We start from the raw sequence: 24,401 nt of genomic DNA, 5'->3' as shown, positions 1-24,401 counted from the left end.
ATCAAATCAGATCTGCTCATTGACATTGACCCTATGCCATGACATTGACCCTATGTGTCTTTTTGCAAGGAATGTTTTCGCAGTTTTTGCTCTATGGCAAGATGCATTATCATCTTGAAAAATGATTTCATCATCCCCAAACATCCTTTCAATTGTCCAAAATATCAACATAAACTTGTGCATTTATTGATGATGTAATAACAGCCATCTCCCCAGTGCCTTTACCTGACATGCAGCCCCATATCATCAATGACTGTGGAAATTTACATGTTCTCTTCAGGCAGTCATCTTTATAAATCTCATTGCCCAATGCAGATTCGAGATTCATCACTGAATATGACTTTCATCCAGTCATCCACAGTCCACAATTGCTTTTCCTTAGCCCATTGTAACCTTGTTTTTTTCTGTTTAGGTGTTAATGATGCCTTTCGTTTATCTTTTCTGTATGTAAATCCCATTTCCTTTAGGCGGTTTCTTACAGTTCGGTCACAGACGTTGACTCCAGTTTCCTCCCATTCGTTCCTCATTTGTTTTGTTGTACATTTTTCAATTTTTGAGACATATTGCTTTAAGTTTTCTGTCTTGACGCTTTGATGTCTTCCTTGGTCTACCAGTATGTTTGCCTTTAACAACCTTCCCATGTTGTTTGTATTTGGTCCAGAGTTTAGACACAGCTGACTGTGAACAACCAACATCTTTTGCAACATTGCATGATGATTTACTCTCTTTTAAGAGTTTGATAATCCTCTCCTTTGTTTCAATTGACATCTCTCGTGTTGGAGCCATGATTCATGTCAGTCCACTTGGTGCAACAGCTCTCCAAGGTGTGTTCACTCCTTTTTAGATGCAGACTAACGAGCAGATCTGATATGATGCAGGTGTTAGTTTTGGGGATGAAAATTTACAGGGTGATTCCATAATTTTTTCCTCAGAATTGAGTGATTCCATATTTTTTTCCTCTGCTTGGTCTAAAAAAGTAACTGTTACTGACTGCCACAATCTTTTTTTCTTGATTTCTTAGTGTTTCTTAAAGCCAGAAAGTTGTCATTTGAAATGACTTTAGTTTTGTGTCATGTCTGTGATCTGCTTTTTTTCTACAAAATTAAACAACTGAATGAACATCCTCCGAGGCCGGTGATTCCATAATTTTTGCCAGGGGTTGTAGAATAAATGAAAGTCTTATCAGATTGGTGGAGGTTACATAAACATACATGGTTTCATCTTCATTTGATTTCACACTGTTGCTTTTTTAATAAGCCAGCAGGGGGGGAAAAGGAATGTAAATAAAAGTATTGTGATGTTGTGGATTAGTCTGGGAGCAGCACGGCAGAGGCTCAGCAAGATGTCCAAGGTGAAGGACAGTGTTTTGCTTTCATCCACATCTATTCCTCTCCTGTGTCCTCCGTGTCGTCTTATAGGATGTCACAGACAGAGTCTGCCAACAGGGCCAAAGTGCTGAAATGGCTTAAAGGCCATTACATACTTCTCCAGAAATACTGTTTTTCTAAGAGCTGAAATATCTGTTCCATGCAGTGACTGGTAAGTTTGAACCTGTTGCAGTTTTTTTATTTCATTCATTTTATTAGCTGCGGTGGACAGGCTAAAATAATAGGTGCTTTGTCAGGGTCCAAATAATTATGGATTTGACTGTCACACTGACCTCTCTGGAGCTCAGTTATCACTGCTGTGTGTTCAGAGGCAGTAAACTTTATTTTTCTTGCTATTCTGGAATCTTGTGGAGAAACCTTCCTTGTTGCTGTAAATGTCCAACCTGTGAAGATGTGCAGAATGCATCGAAATATGAAGGATTATTTATTTATTTATTCATTTATTTAAGGTTGGCTAATTTTCATTGCATCCATCAGATGTTATAAAAAACGCCAGGAGAACATGTTTTAATGAATTGTCAGATATGCATAATCCATGATTTTTCTACTGTTTCGTCAGCGCAACTGGGATGTGTAATCACATCTGTATTTAGTTAGAGCTTCTAGCACATATGATTGGTGCACACTGTGTGGAGTGTGACAGAGTAACTGGAAGGGCAGTGGGGATGCCCGCTGTGGCAGATAAATGGTTGCTTCCTGGATGTGGCGTGTGGCACTGGTGTTCAACTTTGGGTTGCTGCCATTCAGGATCCAGGGTGGCTCTGTTTTGGGATGAATGTGGCAACACACAACACAAACGTGCTTCCAGAGCCGACCCTGACAAGATGGCACCAAGTGTAACAGTAATTTCTTTTTAAATAAAGGAGCAAATGAGTTGATAAACTTTATCTTGACTTTATTTCAGTTCTTTCTTCAGCACTTTTCTGGCTGTTTTGTCTTCTAATGGGACCAAGCTTAATCATATTTTTAGGAGGAAGAAATTCAAACCTCGTGATAGTTTTTTTTGATGTTGTCACTTCTGAGGAAACGAATGACCTGATTTTAAAATCTCTCATTTTTGTGAAATGCAGGATCATACATATCGGCTACAAGAGAAAGCAAAGGAACATGAAACTGTCACCAAAAAAGCAAAGATGTGAAAGGAAACATAATCATGACCAGCCACAGTATTATGCAGTCTGCATCCTCCCCACTAGATGACACTAAATCCTGCACACTGTAGCTTTAAAGAAATCATTCACTGTTCAAAAAGTGAAATCAGTCTTTGCAATTTCATGATTATTTAAGTGACAACAGTAAATGTGAATGATTACTGTAGCGCTCAGAGCTGAACTTCCTGGACATTTTTTCTATCTCCGTAAATGTGGCTTGGAATAAATCTTTCTTCTGGAACCTTCAGAGAAGCAGGAGTTGGTGGTAAAGCAGGGTGTGTTCCTTACTCACTGACCTCTTTGGTGGGAGTCATCACCACCACCACATGGTCAAGAAGCAGCTGACTAGCTGACCGTCTTATGGCAGTATTTATAAAAGTAGTAAGAAGAGCTGAAAGCAGCACCAGTGGTGATGGACGTCTTTTCAGAAAAGACAGAATCCTCTCTTTCTTGTTGGTTGTAGCTGCATGAAGCTTGTGAGGTTTTTCATTGCATTGTGTGAATTTGCAGCAGACATGTTAAATTGTTATGTTTGTGTTCTGTCTTTGTAAGCTTTTGCTCAATTTACAAAAAGTTTTTTGTCTGTTATTGAATTATTTGTATTTTCTGAATTTGTTTGTGTTGAGCTGATTTGGTTTCTACCTCGCTGATCTACTCCAATTTCACTCACTCACTCATTTTCAACCGTCTATCCAGGATCAGGTCACAGGGGCAACAGCTCTAGCAGAGGACCCCAAACTTCCCTCTCCTCTCCACATTAACCACCTCTGACTGGGGGATCCCGAGGCGTTCCCAGGCCAGTGTGGAGATATAATCTCTCCACCTACTCCTGGGTCTTCCCTGGGGTCTCCTCCCAGATAAACGTGTCTGGAAAACTTCCATATAGGGAGGCACCCAGGGGCATCCTTACCAGATGCCCGAACCACTTTAGCTGGCTCCTTTCAACACAAAGGAGCAGCAGCTCTACTCCAAGCTCCCCACGGATGACCGAGCTTCTCACCCCATCTCTAAGGGAGACACCAGCCACCCTCCTAAGGAAGCCCATTTCACCCGCAATCTAGTTATTTCGGTCATGGCCCAACCCTCATGGCCATAGGTGAGAGTAGGAATGAAGATTGACTAGCAGATCAACAGCTTCGCCTTTTGGGTCAGCTCCCTTCTCATCACAACAGTATGGTAGAGCGAATGCAACACTGCCCCTGCTGCGCCGATTCTCTGGCCAATCTCATGCTCCATCGTCGCCTCACTCGTGAACAAGACCCCGAGGTTCTTGAACTCCTTCACTTGGGGCAAGACCATATTCCCTTCCCGGAGTAGGCAGTCAATCAGTTTCCTGCTGAGAACCATGGCCTCTATTTAGAGGTGCTGATCCTCATCTCAGCCACTTCACACTCAGCTGCGAACTGATCCAGTGAGTGTTGGAGGTCACCGGCCGATAGGGATGGGTAACGAGAACCGGTTCCTTTCGGGTATCGTTAAGAAATTATTCGATCCACCGACATCGATAACCTTTTTGCTTAACGATTCCCTTATCGGTCCTTCAGAGTGGCCATTGTTTTTGGGGGTGTTTGTTAGGAAAATGATCATTTCCTGACCCTGCAGACCCGCTGCAGGGTCTGTAATCAATGTAGAGACAAAGTAGAGACTTCTCTGCAGCGTGGCTTTGCTTTGAACCTTGAACCAATCGAAGTAATGCTTCGATTGGTTCAAGCAATGTGAAGTAATGCTTCGATCTACTGCTTCAATGATTCATTGTTTTATCTTAATTTTCCAAAACTAAAACTCTAAAGAGCATATGTCTGTGAGTAATATTTACCTTTTTTATGTTAAACCGACCTGTTATGGTCTTCTGAAACAGTTGATAGATGTATTGTATAACTTAAAAGCAGGACCACTAACACGTTAGCATGTCTATGGCATTTTCAATATTAAAGTTAGCATGAAGCTGTTGCAGCTGTCAGCACGTTTGTGTGCATTTGTTTTCTGTATAATAATTAATGGCTCAGTGTTTGCTGTCGTAAAAGAGTCAAATGTATTACAAATTGTAATATTTTTTGAAATTTGTTTGTTTATATATTAATAATAATAGCAACAATAACAATAATAACTAATAATGCTACAATACAATTTAAGAGAAAGAGAAAAAGAACCTGATTAAAAGCACAACAGAAAATATACAACCAACTAACAATGAACATACATACAGAAATAAATAAGTGTTTCCTGTGAACACCTAGTGACTCTCACACCTCCATTTCATCCCTGTCTTATTTAAGTTGAATGACAATTTGTTTCGGTCAAACCATATTTTCAATTTGTTCATTTCTTCAGTGATTTCCTCCAGAAATATCTACCAAACTAGAAAACTGCTGCATCCTAGTAAGAGCAGAATACTACTGGAGTGAATTTGAATAAGGAAAGTTGGGTTTTTCTTACCAAAATAGATTAAGCACTCACTCCAGTTTATTGTCTGGAATAGTCCCAGAATTCAACCATTTTCATGCGGGTGGTGTTGGGGGGTAATTGTGGGTTTCAGCTTTTTTTGGTTTTTCACCACTTTCATCCCTGAATATGTCAATCGATTTGTGAGTCACTTTTGTGCGGCTTAAAGTCACTAACTGGGACTCTTGTCTTGTTGTGAGAAAGAAACGAGAATCGTCCTCTGTTCTGTTCACACAGCTCCAAACGCTGCACGGCTCTCTGACAAGTCAAGTTAGAATGATAGAATCCAGTCGGAATTAATAACTTCAAAGCGAAACACCATTTAAATCAAATGACACCTCTTTCCAAATGTTGTAATGCAAATAAACTGCAATCGATCAAAACATTTTTTTTTTCCTCCCAAAATGAGACGTCCTGTGCTGACGTGCAGCAGCCGGATGAGCTCAGAGGTATGGAGAGACATTCATGCCAAAATGTCTGAAAGGAAATACTTTTGACAAAACTACAGATTTTGTTTATTTTTATTTATGTCCAGAGATCAAGGATACAGTAACCAATTTCATATTTTTTTACTTTAAGACTCAATAAAATACATAGAAAATCTGTAAAGCCTACTTTAGGCTTTACAGATTTTCTATGTATTTTATTAAGTCTTAAAGTAAATGAATATGAAATTGGTTCTCGTTTTACAGGCTAGAAAAGTCACAAGAGGTATTGATAAGGGAATCGATAAGGAATCAGATCGATAATGGCATTGATAGATAAAATATTGATATCAATACCACTACCCATCCCTACCGGCCGATGAAGCCAACAGGACCACATCTGCAAAAAGCAGTGATGAGACCCTGGGCCCACCAAATTGGAAACCCTCCTCCCCCGACTACGCCTCAATATCCTGTCCATGAATATCACAAACAGGATTGGTGATAAGGTGCAACACTGGCAGAGGCCACCCCCCACCAGAAACAAGTTTGACTTATGGGATGGGAGTATGCCCATCCAATCTACATGCGTTTTGTGGACTTGGAGAAGGCGTGTGCTTGGGGACCCCGGAGAGATACTGTGGGAGGTGCAGCGGGAGTATGGAGTGATGGGGTCCCTTCTCAGGGCCATCCAATCTCTGTACTCACAAAGTGAGAACTGTGTTCGGGTGCTTGGCAGTAAGTCGGACTTCCATTTCACCTGAAACAAAAATATGTCCAGCAGCTTGGATGGAATCTCGTATGAGTAAATGTGGCTGTGAGTTTTCGCTTGTTTGAAACAAGCAAATTCTTTTGTTGTTCCTGTATGAAGTGCTTTTTAAATTTTTGTTTCCTCCAAAGGTGTGCCACACTCCCTTTAAAAATTTTTAGCACCAGCCTCCACTGCTTGTTTCTTTGATAATGACAGAGGTTTGGGATGTACACTTACCAACCACTTTATTAGGTACACCTTGCTAGTACCGGGTTGCACCCCCTTTTGCCTTCAGAACTGCCTTAATTCTTCATGGTATAGATTTAGCAAGGTGTTAGAAACATTCCTCAGAGATGTTGGTCCATATTGACATGATCTTGTTTCGGGTAGCTGAATACTGACACAGCTCGCCACACCTGCATCATGGTTTTCCTTCCCTTAGCTACGGGTTCCAGTTATTTAGAGGCACCGGACACTTGAGATTTGAGGAGATTTGTGGCTGCTACACAAATCTCCTCAGAAGCATACAAAACCTTAAGGGCATCCGGTGTAAAACTTGTGCCAAATACCAATGCAGATCTGGCTGTATTCACTGTGGTGACCCTGAACAAAAACAAAATCAGAGCTACTGAATGGATGACAACAACAACTCTGTAAACCGGTGGTTGTGTGTGAAAATCCCAGTCGATCAACAGTTTCCGAAAAACTCAGACCACCCCGCCTGGCACCAACAACCATACCATGTTCAAAGTCACTTAAATCTCCTCTCTTCCCCATTCTTATGCTTCAGTAAGTCGTCTTCATCATGGCTAGATGCCTAAATGCATTGTGTTACTGCCATTGATTGGTTAATTAACTATTTGTGTTAACAACTAATTGAACAGGTGTACTTAATAAAGTGGCTGGTGTATGCTGTCTGTGATGCTGCGGGATAAGAGCTCAGAAGGCCTGTATCTAACATGCTTGCACTATCTCCCACAGACCCTACAGCAGAAGAAATGGCCTTATACTATTCAAAATAACTGTTGCTGAAATACCAATTGACGAAATGGGAATTATATTAAATGGAAATACCGAATCAATTGAGATGTTTTTTTATTTTCTTAACAAGGGTGTTGTTTTTACCAAACAAGCCATAAGCGATACATTTGCTTTAAACTGAAGTGTATTTGGCTCCATGTTGGTTACACCAGTTTTCATCCATGAGCTGTAAAAACCGTCATTTATGAGGTGCAGCAGGAGGGAACTTTAACTAACATCCCTACTCTGACCTCCATCTGACTTAAACTACACCTTTTTCCCCCTTTTCGTCTTGAGAGTTGAAGAAAATAAGTGATAGTCACAGCCTCAGATCTACTTGACAGCTATTAGAGATCATAAATCTCAGTGCTGAATGGATCCACTGCCTCCAGTGTGCACAGTATGGGGATGGAGTGAAGGGGTTGACCTCCGGGCAGGCCTGGAGCAGAAGAAGGGGCTGGAGAGACGGGCTGCACCGGGACGGCTCGTTATACAGACGTTTCTCTTTGCTCTTTTATCCTTGAAGATGTTCTGAATATGTAGCAATGAAGCGACGTTTAATAGAACGTTTGTTGTGACGCTGATGAGGGCTTCCCATCTCAGTGTAAATGGGGAAAAATATCCCTTTGTCCGTCTACTGACCTCTCCGTGCCCTTTGCCTGAGTGACACAGACACTCCATCACTTCTTTGTGTATGGTTGAGACGTTTGACACCAGTATGTGCGTTAGACAAATATCGGGTTGTTGCTGCATAAATTCAGACGTGTGTGTGTGTGCGCGCATCTTGGATCGTGCTATTGTTTGTTGGTGTTTTTTTTTAGTCTTCCTACATGCTTCCATCCATTGTAGATGTTTCCACCAGTGGTGGCAGGGGGTAAAGTGTTTATTTGAACACATGCTGGAGAGCCCGCTGAGGAACATTCAGCCATCTGCAGCAATTCCCTCAGATTGTGGAGACACCCTCGGGGCAGTACAGCGCTCCCTGATCTCCCGGCATTCAAACAATCAAGCAGCCTGTCTGGCTTTATCTTGCCTTCTGTCACACCATTTCAAAACCCATACTGATCATTTTCTGTGTTTGGGCCGTTGTTCTCAAATGCACATCAATTTACATCAGCTCTTAAAAGGAGCTTTTTGAAAATGTTTCTGTTGCTGAAACCCCAAAGAAGAGCAGCTGAAGAGGGGTGTAGTGGCTTTAAAAGACCTGCTTCCTAAGGTCCACAGATGAAGGGGTCTACACCCACCGAGCCCGAGTGGCCATGAAAAAGTAGAATTTTTTTTTAAAGCACTTGAAATGCTGTTGTGTGCACATGACATAATTCTTTCCCACAGTTTGATTAGTTTGTTTGCATGAGATGAATAATTAACCAATTTTAGCACTGGATATAAGCAGGAAAATCATTCCTACACATGCATATATGTATCTAATAATTTCCTTTATTTGTCATTGTATATACATACCATAAAATTTGTCCTCTGCATTTAACCCATCACAATCCAACCACTAGGAGCAGTGGGCAGCCAGAGTCCAACACCCAGGAACCAACCCCAGATGTCAAGACTCTGCCTTGGTCAGGGGCAGAGAAAGGAACTTTTGATTGTGGGAGGAAACCCCCACAGACACGGGGAGAACATGCAAACTCCACACAGAAAGGGTGGGAAATGATCCCACAACCTTCTTGCTGTGAGGCAGCAGTGCTAACCACTAAGCCATCGTGCCGCTCTAAGCAAACAAAATTTATTTTGTGTTCAATAAATGTATATCTATGTTACTGCTCACAAAAACACACAATAGAAACATCTGTCACTCAGTGTCACTTTCAGTGTCTCCCCGTGCCTTTTGACTCCAGCCTGTTTCTGACCACATATTTTTGCCTTGCCCATATCTGTACCTTTGCCACGCTGCCTACCTTTTTGTGTAATGGATCCTGGACTGTGTTTTGAGATAAAGCCTATTTTTACACCCTACGCTTTGTCTGAGAGTTTACATATGTGTCCACCCACCTTCTGTGCCACGAGACCACGTATCATTACAATATCTACCCATAACTTCCTCAACACCTCTGTTCCTGTCGTCAACAAGCCCTTTGAAGTCGTATCACCACTCTTTCAATCTTGGGCACACTCTCCACCACCTCATCTGACACACTTCAGAAATCTTCTTTCTCCTTCATCTCACAACCTACCGGTGCGGCATATGCACTGATGATATTCATCATCACCCCTTCAAATTTCCATCTTCATCCTCATCACTCATTAACCTCCAACACACACTTAACATTCTCTTCCTTTATAAAATGACCCCAACATAATTTCTCTTCCCATCCTCCTCACCATAATACAACAACTTGAACCTCCTATACTTCAGCTCTTACTTCCCTTCCACTTGGTCTCTTGCACACACACAATATGTCTATCTTTCTCCTCTCCATCATATCAGCAAGCTCTCTACCTTTACCGGTCATACTGTCACCCTTGTAGTTTTCCTCTTCTCCTGCTTTCTGTGGACACATTCTCCTTGTCTTCTTCGCCCAGCATATACAACATATACAGAAAAAATGTGGTTATTATTTTTAAAACAATTTCTATAGGCCTTTTCCAGGAATCCAACCACTAAATAAAATAAACTAATGTGACAAAAACAGTAAATGTCAGAAATAAAAGTACACAATGCACAAAAATTCCAAACTAAAGAGCTCATTAAAAAAAAAAAAGAAAAAAAAAAATTCAAATGTACATTCACGTTTTTGTTTGGGTATTTCCAATGCTGTGGGCCAGTAAAGGCCCCTTCGCACATAGTGCAACGTTTGGTTGAAAAATGGCGCAACAGTCCAAAACAGTTCGAATTTGTGCACCACAAAACATTGCACCAAAGGGCAGGCATGCACGATCCCAGTGTGAGAGTTTGTGCACGTGACGGTGTCTTTCGAGCAAGAACACAGTGTGTGGTGCACCACATTGCGCCACTTATGTGGAATAAATGAAAAATAAAAACCAGCCGGTACCTGTGGGACCACATCATGCCGCTTATGTGGAATATATAAAAAAAAAGGAAAAAACATACCACCCACTGGACGTGAACCCGTGCCCTCCAAAAGCTCTGATTGCCTGTCAGAAACTTTACCACTGTGCTACGGAGCTGTCCTTTGAAAGCTGCCGGAATCTGCCTCATATCAGAAAGGACATGGAAGTATTACAAAAAACAAACAACAACAACAACAAAAAAAAAACACTTTAAATCACACACCATATAAAAACACCGCATTTATCAAGCGAGCAATACAAATATGATCCATCTGTTCCTCTGTAGATGACCCATGGTCATTGACATACAGCCATGAAATGACACGAATGAGAAGCAGTGTGCTCTGATCATGTCCACATCTACTGGTCCGGTGCGTCCAGTCACTGGAGCACAGACACCACGTCATGTGGAACAGAGTTCACGTGGGTGACGTGATGGTCAGATTGCCCGCTGCGTGTTCTGATCTGACAGTCTGTTTCAACTTGGCAGGCTGTCAGTGTCCGCTCCATGTGCGTGCACTCTCGCTGCAGCTTGTCACCACAGAAGACAAGCTAAATGGCTGTTGACGTCCGAAGATTTCCTTTGTCCAATCTGTGCCAAATAACACGTCCAACACACATTTACTTGTCCATCTTGCTTATTTTTGTATCTTAAAACTCTTTATGTTAAGTACCATTTTATTACAGAGATTAGAGCATGACATAGGTATTAAAGGCACTGCGCTGGTTTGAATCATATTTATCTAATAGATTACAATTTGTTTATGTAAATGGGGAATCTTCTTCACAGACTAAGGTTAATTATGGAGTTCCACAAGGTTCTGTGCTAGGACCAATTTTATTCACTTTATACATGCTTCCCTTAGGCAGTATTACTTAAATTTTCATTGTTATGCAGATGATACCCAGCTTTATCTATCCATGAAGCCAGAGGACACACACCAATTAGCTAAACTGCAGGATTGTCTTACAGACATAAAGACATGGATGACCTCTAATTTCCTGCTTTTAAACTCATAAAACTGAAGTTATTGTACTTGGCCCCACAAATCTTAGAAACATGGTGTCTAACCAGATCCTTACTCTGGATGGCATTACCCTGACCTCTAGTAATACTGTGAGAAATCTTGGAGTCATTTTTGATCAGGATATGTCATTCAATGCGCATATTAAACAAATATGTAGAACTGCTTTTTTGCATTTGCGCAATATCTCTAAAATTAGAAAGGTCTTGTCTCAGAGTGATGCTGAAAAACTAATTCATGCATTTATTTCCTCTAGGCTGGACTATTGTAATTCATTATTATCAGGTTGTCCTAAAAGTTCCCTGAAAAGCCTTCAGTTAATTCAAAATGCTGCAGCTAGAGTGCTGGCATATTGGCCTCTCTTCATTGGCTTCCTGTTAATTCTAGAATAGAATTTAAAATTCTTCTTCTTACTTATAAGGTTTTGAATAATCAGGTCCCATCTTATCTTAGGGACCTCATAGTACCATATCACCCCAATAGAGCGCTTCGCTCTCAGACTGCAGGCTTACTTGTAGTTCCTAGGGTTTTTAAGAGTAGAATGGGAGGCATAGCCTTCAGCTTTCAGGCTCCTCTCCTCTGGAACCAGCTCCCAATTCGGATCAGGGAGACAGACACCCTCTCTACTTTTAAGATTAGGCTTAAAACTTTCCTTTTTGCTAAAGCTTATAGTTAGGGCTGGATCAGGTGACCCTGAACCATCCCTTAGTTATGCTGCTATAGACTTAGACTGCTGGGGGGTTCCCATGATGCACTGAGTGTTTCTTTCTCTTTTTGCTCTGTATGCACCACTCTGCATTTAATCATTAGTGATTGATCTCTGCTTTCTTCCACAGCATGTCTTTTTCCTGGTTCTCTCCCTCAGCCCCAACCAGTCCCAGCAGAAGACTGCCCCTCCCTGAGCCAGGTTCTGCTGGAGGTTTCTTCCTGTTAAAAGGGAGTTTTTCCTTCCCACTGTAGCCAAGTGCTTGCTCACAGGGGGTCGTTTTGACCGTTGGGGTTTTTACGTAATTATTGTATGGCTTTGCCTTACAATATAAAGCGCCTTGGGGCAACTGTTTGTTGTGATTTGGTGCTATATAAATAAAATTGATTTGATTTACCAGCACAGGCTTCTTAGCTGCAGGGAAACACTGTTAATAAGTGAGTTCCACATACAGTAGAAAGGTGTGACATACGCTCCAGTCTGACCATACGTCTTTTTCTTCTTCATAATACATTTTTTTTTGACAAATGTGACTTTAACCTGGGTAAATTTAAATTCCTCATAGTTTAGGAAATAGAGGTCATGATTTTTAAAGGACTGTGTGAGTGGGCAAAAATTGTGGGAGACAACATGCAGCTTGGTGAGATTTGTACATGCAGCCCGATTTATCAAGGTCCAATATTTAATGGCTGCTGATATTTTCATGAGCTGAAAGATGGGACATTGGTAAACACAGCACAACCAAAATACATGATATCGCTCATCCAATCATGGGACAAATTATATGTCACAAAGACGTGACATACAATCCATCAAGTAAATGAAGGATGTATTAGGGGAGGTGATGGTCTAGTTCCTAGTGGTTAAGGTGTTGGGCTTGAGTTCAGAAGATCATGGGTTCAAATCCCCATCTGACTGGAAAATCACTAAGGGCCCTTGGGCAAGGCCTTTAATCCCCTATTGCTCCCGGTGTGTAGTGAACGCCTTGTATGGCAGCACCCTGACATCGGGGTGAAAGTGAGGCATAACTGTAAAGCGCTTTGAGCGTCTGATACAGATGGAAAAGCGCTATATAAATGCAGTCCATTTATGTATTACAATATGTGTGGGACATCACGACATGTGTGAGACATTCATGCCCTGAAAAAAAAAAAAAAAAAAAAAAAAAAAAAAAAAAAAGCAGCAACTCCCATTTTCAAGTCTGTATTCAAGCAAACTGGTTCTGCTTGTGGCCACCATGCAAAATCCTAATTTCATTTCTCAGTTCTCATTGTATTTACTGCAGTCAACGTTATCACCCTCTATCCATTTTGCAATTTGTCGTCATCAGTCAGATGCAACACTTTTCCACCTCAACGCCCAAAAGTCAGACACAATTTCGCATTCGTTATCTGGGATCTTAATAAATCTGGCAGAGATGCTTAAAATTCTGCACCAAAAAAAAAAAGAAAAAAAAAAAAGCCATGTTACAAACATCATTTTTTTCACCCCCAACTTTGGGGGCTTATAATTTAAATGGAATTATCTTGAAAGCTAATATTGGAGATTTTTACTAAAGTGAAACCCAAATATTTGAAGTATAGCATTAGTTAGCCTGTGGGATGGATATTTAGCATGCTGACATTTAAAATGATTTTTTTTTTTTTTTTTTTTTTGTCCAAAGCAAAAGTGGGTCTGAAGAAGGTACACTGCTGATTAGAGTTACAGTAGTAGTTCAAATGAAGAAAAGGTCAGCCATGACAAGAGAAAGAGAAGGTGCATAAGAGCAATGATGAATTGATGGAATGGAGAGAGCTTTCATTGTCTGCCTGGCTTTTTGTGGCTGCTTCCTTCTGTTTGAGGTGTGGAAGGCATTTCATGGGATGCTGGACTGACCATGAGATGCCAGGCCTGAAGCTGATGTAGCAGATGTTTTGATTTCCTGTTTTCTGTTTCTTCAGCTTTGGGGGCGGGGTTCTGTAAGTGAAAAAATTTGCCATAATTCGGATTAATTAAGAACTTTGTTTTGCTCAGCAGTGTGTATTTGTGCGCAATAGTATTATGTGTAACTGTGTCAACTGAATATTTTTGTAAAGTTTCTCTCAATTTTGGTCACATTTGGGTTCATTCTTTCTTCAATAATTCATCAAATACTAATATCTTGAAATAACAGTATTAGTTTGAATAATGTTACTAATAAAACAGTAACTGTCACATTTCATGCCTGTGACCCTTCACATTGATACACTGGCTTTTACCGGTATCAAAGCATTAATAGTATTAAAAGAAGAGAAAAAAAAAATCATTTAGACAGCCTGAAGATGGAGTGAAGACTGTCACGGTTTTGGCCAGATCTGGGGGTTTATTCTGGTTTTTCCCCCACTTTCTGTTCTTTTCAGCTTTGATTTATTAATATTTATTTTCATCAGGATTTATTCTGTCATGTTTTTCTTGTCACTTTGTTCTTGTTATGATTCACTAGTTATTTTGTTTTCATCATATGGTTATTCCCAGTTCTGTTCTAGTTTTGTTCTGTCAGATTATGTTTGCATTATTGATCATTAGTTTATCATTTGTGTTATCTATTATGCTTTATACCGGGGTTTTGCTTTCTGTTTTCATGTAGTTTTTTTTTTTTTTTTCTTATAGTTCATTCATCACCTTGTTTTCCTAGCCTAGTTCTGCACTTGTATTTGTTTCCGATCAGTTCTCATGTTCTTGCCTGCTTCCAGCCATAGTATGTTCTTTTCATAGTTCCCTGGTTTTCCTCATGGCCCTCTGAGTTTCACTCCGTGCCCTGCACCTGTTCTGTGTTTTCATACCCCTTGCATGTCCGTCTGTGTTATCATGTCACTCCACTAGCTCTGTGCCCTCCTCTCACACTTTCTCCCAGTCCACTTTGTGTTTTCATTTACTCCCACTCTTGACATCGGTTCACATATCTTTGTCTATTACATCACTCCGTTTTGTGCACTCCCTTCCTCACCATCTTGCACAGTCTTGGTTCTTTGTTCTTTAGCCATGCCCCCTTTCTGGATCCTTCTTGTTATGTGCACCTTGTTAACAGCGCCTGTTCCTAATTAGTCCACATGCATATAAACCCTCACAGCCCCTCGCCAGATTGTTGTCGCTTCCAGCACACTCTCTAGCCTTCTTGTTCTCTGTCCTGATAAGTCTTGCTGTGTGCCAGTTCCTTGCTGCCCGCTCTGACAAAGACTTATTTTTAACTGTGTGGTATTGGCCATTTAAATCTTTTGTGCTGGACTGCTCCTCATTTTCATTTCAAAATGCCATTTACACTTTGCCACTTAAACTAAGCTTGAATTGTGATATCCAGAAATCAGAGGGAAAGGGGAAAGCTGTTCCTTTGCACATTTAAATGTTACATAATTGTGGCCCCTGAAGACCTCTTAATTTCAAGCTCTTCTGGATCTGTCAGAATATCTCTAGTGGTTTTCTTTCTGTGTCCATGCTGCCAAGAGTTTTTGATTACTCTGATTGTGATTACAGCTTGGAATCTTTAAAGCAGTTAGTTTACTTTCACAAAATTTTGCAGTGGAAGAGACTGGAGAATTTCTAACATGTTTATATCTGCATATGTTTTTACCTATAAAATATTTCTCCCATGTTTTGATTTGTGCATGCAGAGATATATTCCTGTATTTTGTTCAAATTTAAATTTACAGTTTCATATTCTATCCCTGTCGCACTAGAGCACAAATTGAACAAATGCTGTACGAATTGACATACAAACGACATTCTGCTGCATTCAAACTGCACTCGAACACCTCGTACAGCATTCCTACAGCAGTCAGCATATTCATGTCTCGCTCGTGCTGGAAAACATCCGAATGGTAGAGAAGTTGTAGTCATACCGCATTCTTACTGCCGTAGGAATGGACATTCAAATGTCAATCAGGCAATTTGAGCTGCAGTCGAACTGCATTTGAATTCCATGGACAGCGTTCATGTGGCACATGGAAATATGCCAAACTGGCATGACCAGCATGAATGTAGAGAACATGCACACTACTGTCGTCCTGTATTTGAACTGGATTGGACCTGGATTCGGGTGCTGGTGGACTCCAAATTTGGCAAAACATTCGAGCCGGCTTTTTATTCGTACACGGCTGTATGAATGTCTGTCCTGTACGATGCAGCTCATGTTTGTTTTTCCAATTTGTGTGATTATATGGCATTCATGCTCTAGTGTGATGAGGCCCTTCCATCTGTAGCTTCGATCATGTGCTCATTTTCCACTGTCTGTGTGTCATTTCAACTGCAGTATGATCCAGAGAACTCGGGTTTCATCAGTACTGAGCGGTTCAGGGACCTACTGGCAGACCATGGGTCAGAGCTCGATCCCCACAAACTGGAGGTCCTTCTGGCCCTCACGGAAGGCAACACTAATGGCAAGATTTGCTACCAGGACTTTGTCAACTTGGTGAGATGTTTTTACTTTTTATAGAGGAAACTGATATCAGTGGGAACAGTAGATCGAAACTGAGGTTTTTGAAGGTTTTGTGTGTGTGTGTGTGTGGGGGGGGGGGGGGGGGGGGGGGTGCTGGCATGCGTGTGTGTAAAATGCAAATAAATGCACAAAAGGGTGATTCTTTAACTACGGGCACTATTGGCCTTGTAAATGTAATTTCCACCACACCATTGCCTTACAATATAAAGCGCCTTGGGGCAACTGTTTGTTGTGATTTGGCGCTATATCCATGTGCTCTGATGTCACTGTTTATCTCCATAGAAACTACCCAAACAATCTTTCATACAAACTGTTTAAAGGGACATTACAGTGTTGTGGTGGAAATTACGGCAATAGTGTAGGACAACTACATTTTGTTTAAAAAAAAAAATCACAACAGTTGTATGACATTGAATACCCCAATTATGTTTTGATTATTTTACTGATATTTTAAAACATTAGAAAAAACGTTTCTTTACCATTCATTTTTATAATTGAAGATCAAAAGTCTGGGTGTGGGACAAGCACAAACGGCAATATTTGCATATAATGATGCTGAAAAAGGGTGAAAAAGTCATCATAGACTACTAGAACAAATTTCTTAACACACTTTCATTGTAAAGATAACTATAAAAGTGTGAAATTTCCCCTTTTTTCTGTTTTTCATACAATATGCGGACTCATGGAACTGATTAGTGTGAATAAAAGTCACTTTGTCAACATGTTTTTGCACATAAAATAATATTAACCAGATTAGTCTACTTTGAAAAATATATAGTGGTGGCTGGCCCATAGGCAGCGCTGGGGCGTCGCCCTCCCAGATGTGGAGGGGAAAAAATTATAAAATATATATTTTTAAAAAGTATTACATGTGCCTACATGTAATCTGAATTATTAAAACATTTCCACCAACTGACTCTCATTCAACAGTGCATTTCCACCTACAGAAGCACAGAACTTATCATTTCATGCTCAGTGGAAGCAGGGCGGACTGTTCGGTCAATATAGGTTGAAGATGATTTGAAAATCATTGTATTCTGTTTTTATTTACATTTTACACAACATCCCAACTTCATTGGAACTGGGGTTGTACAATGCACCCGTGTGGCTGAAAGGGTGAAGGCAGAAGCAAAGCTTATAGATACCCTTCCCTGAATAAGGCTATAACATAACAAAATGTGGAAAGAGCTGTAACATAAAATGTGGAAAGACTGAAGCACTTTGAATACTTTTTGGATGCACTATATTTTGAACACAACAGCAGTACCTCCTTGATGGGCCGCAGCCTTCACTTTGGGATATTTTTGTGCTCGACACTTGCAGAAAGCATTACAACAGCCATGACTCTACAAATGATAATGGACTTCATGTTGCAGCTGTATAATATTTCGACAAAGATATAATGATATGTTTAGATATGCTGATTATTGTGCATATTGTAAACTGCATCTTTAGCAAAACTGTTCTGTCATTAAAAATGAACAAAATCACACATTCCAAGATGATTCGAACTGCATGGGAGGAGAATATTACTAAGAAGAAACAACTCAGTCTGGTGATAAATTAGACTCCAAATGTTCAAACTTGCCACACTTTGAGCTTCAGCTTCACATCCGTGGTCATAATCAAGCATCTCTACTTGTGCTAACTCCTTCATGACTGCAACTTTTCAGTTTCTCACCATCTCACTGCTCCTTGTGGGAGTCTGAAGCTGTTGTCTGGAACAGTGTGGAGTCTTGTTGGAGTGGGAGTAGTTGCTGAGTTAACAATAACTACTGGGTGGTTTGGGGTCAGGGTGGTCTTTGCTCTCTGGGGATAATTCTTTGTTGCGTGTGAATGTCACTGTCTGTTTTTCCATTTCTACATTGTTCTTCAGAGCTGTTAGAGTGGGAGAGGAATGGGCCTGTAGGAAGCTAAGAAAATTGTCAAAGGGCTTTGACTGTTGATTTTTCTCTTGGTTCTGCTATGATATGTAACAGGCAGCGGGTCGTTGTGTGCCACTCAAAGTGGGATGGAAAGGAATGATGTGTGTGTGTTTTCATGTCCTTTTACTGAATGACACACCTATGGTTTAACTTGATAGTTTTAGATACAGTCAGGTCTATAAGTAATTGGATGGTGATACAATTTTTGTAGTTTTGCCTCTGTTCCCCACCACAATGGAGTTGTGAAGGTATCAAGATGTGATTGTACTGTAGATTTTCAGCTTTAAATCAAACCCACAGTTATCACATTTTGATGCAAACTGTTAATATTGACTGAACATCAATATATGACAAGTCAGTTTCCCCGCTGTGTCACTGTGTGACCCCCCCGTGGGAAAATGCTAACCCTAGATAGTTCTGTGTGCTGTCAGAATGAAATGATGCATCTTTCAAAAAAAATGTGCTTCCTCACCTATCAAACAGGCTACCTACGTTACCAGGTGATTCTTTAACTACGGGCACTATTGGCCTTGTAAATGTAATTTCCACCACACCATTGCCTTACAGTATAAAGCGCCTTGGGGCAACTGTTTGTTGTGATTTGGCGCTATATACATGTGCTCTGATGTCACTGTTTATCTCCATAGAAACTACCCAAACAGTCTTTCATACAAACTGTTTAAAGGGACATTACAGTGTTGTGGTGGAAATTACAGCAATAGTGTGGGACAACTACATTATGTTTAAAAAAAAATCACAACAGTTGTATGACATTGAATACTCAAATTATATTTTGATTATTTTACTGATATTTTAAAACATTAGAAAAAACGTTTCTTTACCATTCATTTTATCATTGAAGATCAAAAGTCTGGGTGTGGGACAAGCACAAAACAGCAATATTTGCATATAATGATGCTGAAAAAAGGTGAAAAAGTCATCATAGACTACTAGAACAAATTTAGCACACTTTCATTGTAAAGATAACTATAAAAGTGTGAAATTTCCCCTTTTTTCTGTTTTTTTTTTATACAATATGATCAAAGGACATAAGTGACGTAGTCTAAGAACTACCCTTATACTCATAAGTATTACTTATTTACAATTGTACAAGAGGAGCCCAAAAGTGCCAGTTTGTCTTTGTTTTTTTTTTTAACCAACAATTTTATCTTGGGGAAAGAAAACCATGCAAGGACTCATGGTGTTGTTTGGGACATGAAGGATCCACCTGATGTGTCCTTTGTGTGAAGGGGAAAGAAGGCTGCACACCACTTCACAAGCAGCCTTCAAAATGGGACAGCCTAGTTGTGCTAATTACGACAAATGGCTGACAATTATAGCCTTAGAATCCTGAGTCTGAGCTCAGTGACAACACATGAGCTGTCACTCAGGCAGCCACCCCTGTACTTTATGGCTTAAAATGTCTTGAACTAAGGAGTTTGAAAAAAAATGCCCCCTGTACAGTTGTCGTGGAGGGGGAACTAGCTATAGAGACCAAAACCATTTTTTTTTTAATCCTTGTGCCATGCTGAAAACCTGTAAATTTCTACTATGAAGTTGGGCATTTTAACATGGGCTTCAATGGGAACCTTTCTGGAGACAGTCTCAAGTGGCCAATCAAGAAATTGCAACTTGTTCTTGTTCTGGGTGTGTCTTTTAGACCATTGAAGCTTACCGCTTGAGTTTCACAAAAATATCACATTAGCCATTCAGGAATTACAGCCAGTTGTAAACACAGTGCCTCAGTTTTCAGAGGCCACGTAATTGGACAAAATAAATATAAATATTTTTAATACAGTGTAATGACTGTCTCTGGTCCTTAGCATCTGAGGTTGAGAGATGCCTGTTAACAGTTTTTGGAGTCAATTGGTAACTTGACAGTGGTGATGTCGATACCCATCAAGGAGAACGAAGGTCCAAGTTCTTAGGATCCTGGTTTACTAACTTTACTCAGATTGTTATTTGTTGTGATAAATTCAGTAAAAAATTTCAGTCACTGCAAACACAGTTGCAGTATTTGTCAAAAATATGTATGGGAGATGGTTTGGGGCAAGACTGTGTTCTTTGACTGCCCATTTATTTTTTTTGCTGTTGTGTTTTCTGTTGCTGTTCTTTTAACTGTGTTTTTCACTTGACAAATCATGAAGTTGTTTCTTGGCGGCAGAATGTGCATTTCACCTCTTCGCCTTTCTTTTTGGATGAACGGACAGAGTGTCATTCTTTCTTTTGTGTCCGACAGAGAGGACAATTGCACTCACTTCGCTGTGGAAGAATTGCTTTTTTATTGCACATGGCTGCCTGTGTGTGTACTCTCTGTGGTGTGCGGTCTGCAAGTGGCCATGGTAACCCATAATCATTTTCCCACAGTCCTCTGTGCCTGACATAAAGGCTGTAATAATTAGCTTTTTTAAAGTTATCTGCAAACAGCGATCGTTGTAGAGACAATAAAAAGCTGATTAGAAACACTGCCAGCAGAACTGTCAACCAACTTTTCACACAGCATTTTATTGTTTCTTTTTTTCTGAGGGGAACTTTCTCTTTAGTGTTGTTTTTACTGTCCACATCTCTCTAACATAGATTAAAAGCTGCATCATAAAGCTTTTTTGCAAGTTGTTTCACAGATAAACATGTCCGTTACATTCAGTCAGAAGGTTGTTATTGCTCTGCTGCCTATGAGCTTATACATCAATAAGACAACCACCTTCCTACAGGGAACACTTAAATGGGTCATACTGTGCATAATTATTATTTTTAATCAGTCTTTAAAACGTAAGTACAGTTGGGGTTTCAGGCTCAATATTATTAAAGTAACACCATGTTATGCATGTGGGTGATTCTTAGACTATGGGCACTTATGTCCTTTGATCATATTGTATGAAAAACAGAAAAAAGGGGAAATTTCACACTTTTATAGTTATCTTTACAATGAAAGTGTGTTAAGAAATTTGTTCTAGTAGTCTATGATGACTTTCACCTTTTTTCAGCATCATTATATGCAAATATTGCCATTTTGTGCTTGTCCCACACCCAGACTTTTGATCTTCAATGATAAAAATGAATGGTAAAGAAACGTTTTTTCTAATGTTTTAAAATATCTCTAAATAAAATATCAGTAAAATAATCAAAACATAATTGGGGTATTCAATGTCATACAACTGTTGTGATTTTTTTTAAACAAAATGTAGTTGTCCCACACTATTGCCGTAATTTCCACCACAACACTGTAATGTCCCTAAACAGTTTGTATGAAAGATTGTTTGGGTAGTTTCTATGGCGATAAACAGTGACATCAGAGCACATGTATATAGTGCTAAATCACAACAAACAGTTGCCCCAAGGCGCTTTATATTGTAAGGCAATGGTGTGGTGGAAATTACATTTACAAGGCCAATAGTGCCCCTAGTTAAAGAATCACCCATGTACATGTGGAACCACCTCCACTATAACCACAACTTAGCCTGTAAATGGGTTGTTTTAAGTTTCCGTTACGGGTGACACAGACATGCATATCTAGAGTCAAGGTTGCCTTGTGAGATGCACCCACTGCAGTCAACAAAATGAGTATCCGTGGATGAGTCGAGATGATCCATGGATCATCTCGCCTCTGCAACAAGCCTCAAGTGACCCAGTACTTGGTTGTTTTTGCCTTAACATTCTTTTTTTTGTTGAGGATGTGGGTCTAGTAGCCTTATTTTCAGAGCTTTATAATGCCTTTTAGTAGGTTACTTGACAGTCATGTCAAGTAACTGTGTTGCAATGTGCCATGGGAGATCGGGCTTTTAAGTGTTGTTATTGTGGTTCATATTAGTTTAACAGTGTTGTTAGTGTTATTGATTTGTTGTGTTTTTGTAGTTGAATTGGTTTAGTCACTTTGGTTAACTCTCATGTTGCCGTTATCATGAGTGAGTTAACTCTCATGTTGCCGGTACCATGAGTGAAAACTATAGTCTGATGTCTTCCGCCACATCTCTGTTTCTGCCTGTCTAAAATTAGAAGCACCTGTTTGGGGCAGAATGTGGGAAAGACAAAACGCGTGCATGCTTGTAACTTCAGTCACAGAGAAACTGTGGAGAGCTGACATTTGCCATGCTTATGTATTTTGGGTCAAGGATGGAACATTGATAGGGCTAGTATTTTTGAAAAAGCTACAGATATTAGCTAAAAACACTGAATAGATGTTGCTAATTACATTCAGGATTCACACGCCATTCCAGCAGCAGGAGGTAAGCCATTTTTATATTAAAAGCGTGAGTGCGGTGAGTTATTTTATTTAGTAAGTTCAATGTAACTACATAATTAAAAATGCATGTATGACACAAGAAAGTGAAAACACTTATTTCCATTGTGGTCCATTTAAAAATCAAATGACAAAGTAGAAGTTAAAATAATAATAATATAACAAGAACATAAACAATTTATAAATATATTAAGACAGTAAATTAACATTAAAAAAAATTACATAATTAACAGGAAATAAAAGGGTTGAGTTGTTCTAAAAATTGCTGAAGTCGAAGGTTCGAAAAACATTCTGGACTCAACACCATTCCATCTCATTATACAAGCTTTGCTTAATTTATTACCACCTTTGAAAAATGTCAGCTACCTATTTTATAAACCCTACCCAATCTAGAGCCTGTGGATCCCCACGGGCAAAACACGCGAGTTATTTAATTATTTCTTATGGGAATGCGTCACTTTGGTGTCTTTATTTATGTGTAAAACACCTGGTGACCTATATTAACTGTCTGAAAAAGTGTGTAATACGTCCCCTGTAAAGATATCCATTTAATTATTTGTATACAGTAGCTTCTATGCCACATTAAACTGAATCATTTTTCTCTTTCAGTCCTTGGCAAAGGCAGCAATACTCATATTTACTGGCTAAAAATGACCTTTGTTCACTGACATATCTCCAGTACAGACACAGACAGAAGAATGGAGCTTTGTTATAGTATGTGACATTAAACACACACACACAAAAGGTGAGCGAGAGCAAGAGAGAATTTGAGCAGGAGTCTTTGCATTGTCATAGTGGATCCTATAAAACCACAGTATATGTAATAAAGCCCCAAACCGCAGTAGTGATTTAGATAGCAAAGTACTACAGCCACAATTATCTAAGAAATGCTTTTCCAAAGCAGGAGGTAAAGGGCCAGCCTGAAATCTGTATTTTATACCTCATTTTTTTTTTTTTTTTATGTATCCGATTGTTGGGGTATTGTTGCTTCTCAAAGAGGATCTCTTTTAAAAAAGACATTTGCTGGGACTTCCTGTGTGGCACTCAAGTGAAATGGATTTCCAAAGGTTAGCTCATCATAGTTGGTGTTGAAAGAATACCTCCTATTAAAACAAACACCTTTGAAATAAACCTGATTAAAGTATGAAAAGTCTGTGTGCCCGGGTGGAATACATAGCAGTCAATAGTTCTATTCTGTGTCCCTCTCTGGTGTTTTGTTTGTTCAGTGTCTTTAGTCACCTTACCTTTGTTTTGTGCTTTTGCCGTTTGGTTTTCTGGCACTGCAGTTTAGTTGAGTTCTTTTGCTAATGCCCAGGTTTTGTGGATTTTATTCAGGGTTTAAGTTATGTTCACCCTGGATTCTTTGTCAGTTGAAGTTCCATTGTTTTGTCAGTCTCTGTCTATGGGTTTATAGGCATGGCCCTGTCATTTGGTGTTTCTCACAGCTGTTCCAGATTCCAGTCACAGCACCCGTCATTCATCTACTTGTCTCGGTGTCACTACTTAAGTTGATCACTGTTTTGGTTTGGTTGCTGGATTATTTTCTCACATACCTTGGTCCTGTGATATTTTTGCTTGTCTTGTCCCTAACTCCTGTTATTCCTCTTCCTACCACCTACCTGCCTCCTTTCATTTAACATTTTGGACTGCAGCCCACCTTTGAACTGCTCAGCTTTTGGGTAATAAAGTGTGATTTCTTTAATCCACTGTGTGGCTGTCTTGTCTGCATTTTAGGTTAAGAATCATAACACATTCTGGAAGACACCTGATAAACAGAGATTTTGGTTGTCTGTTATTTATGGTAACTGAATTTGAATGTTATTTAAATTAAGGCATACAAATTTTCTGTGATAATTT

General features: G+C 39.8%; 1 protein-coding gene across 2 annotated transcripts in view; it reads left to right on the top strand.

The window, feature by feature from the left end:
* Positions 1–24,401, top strand: part of rhbdl3 (rhomboid, veinlet-like 3 (Drosophila)) — a 103,139-nt gene that overhangs the window by 20,605 nt on the left and 58,133 nt on the right. For both annotated transcript variants that reach the window (XR_004565193.1, XM_034188004.1), the window contains exon 3: positions 16,197–16,355. Coding sequence is in view for 1 of the 2 variants with exons in the window: in XM_034188004.1 (XP_034043895.1) it covers positions 16,197–16,355 (159 nt within the window). In the remaining variant the exon portion in view is untranslated. The remainder of the gene's footprint in view (positions 1–16,196; positions 16,356–24,401) is intronic.

This window comes from Thalassophryne amazonica, chromosome 15 (genome assembly GCF_902500255.1).
Source record: "Thalassophryne amazonica chromosome 15, fThaAma1.1, whole genome shotgun sequence".
In the NCBI taxonomy this organism is placed as follows: domain Eukaryota; kingdom Metazoa; phylum Chordata; class Actinopteri; order Batrachoidiformes; family Batrachoididae; genus Thalassophryne; species Thalassophryne amazonica.
Note: the sequence above shows the minus strand (reverse complement) of the source record. Positions and strands in the feature narration are given on the sequence as shown.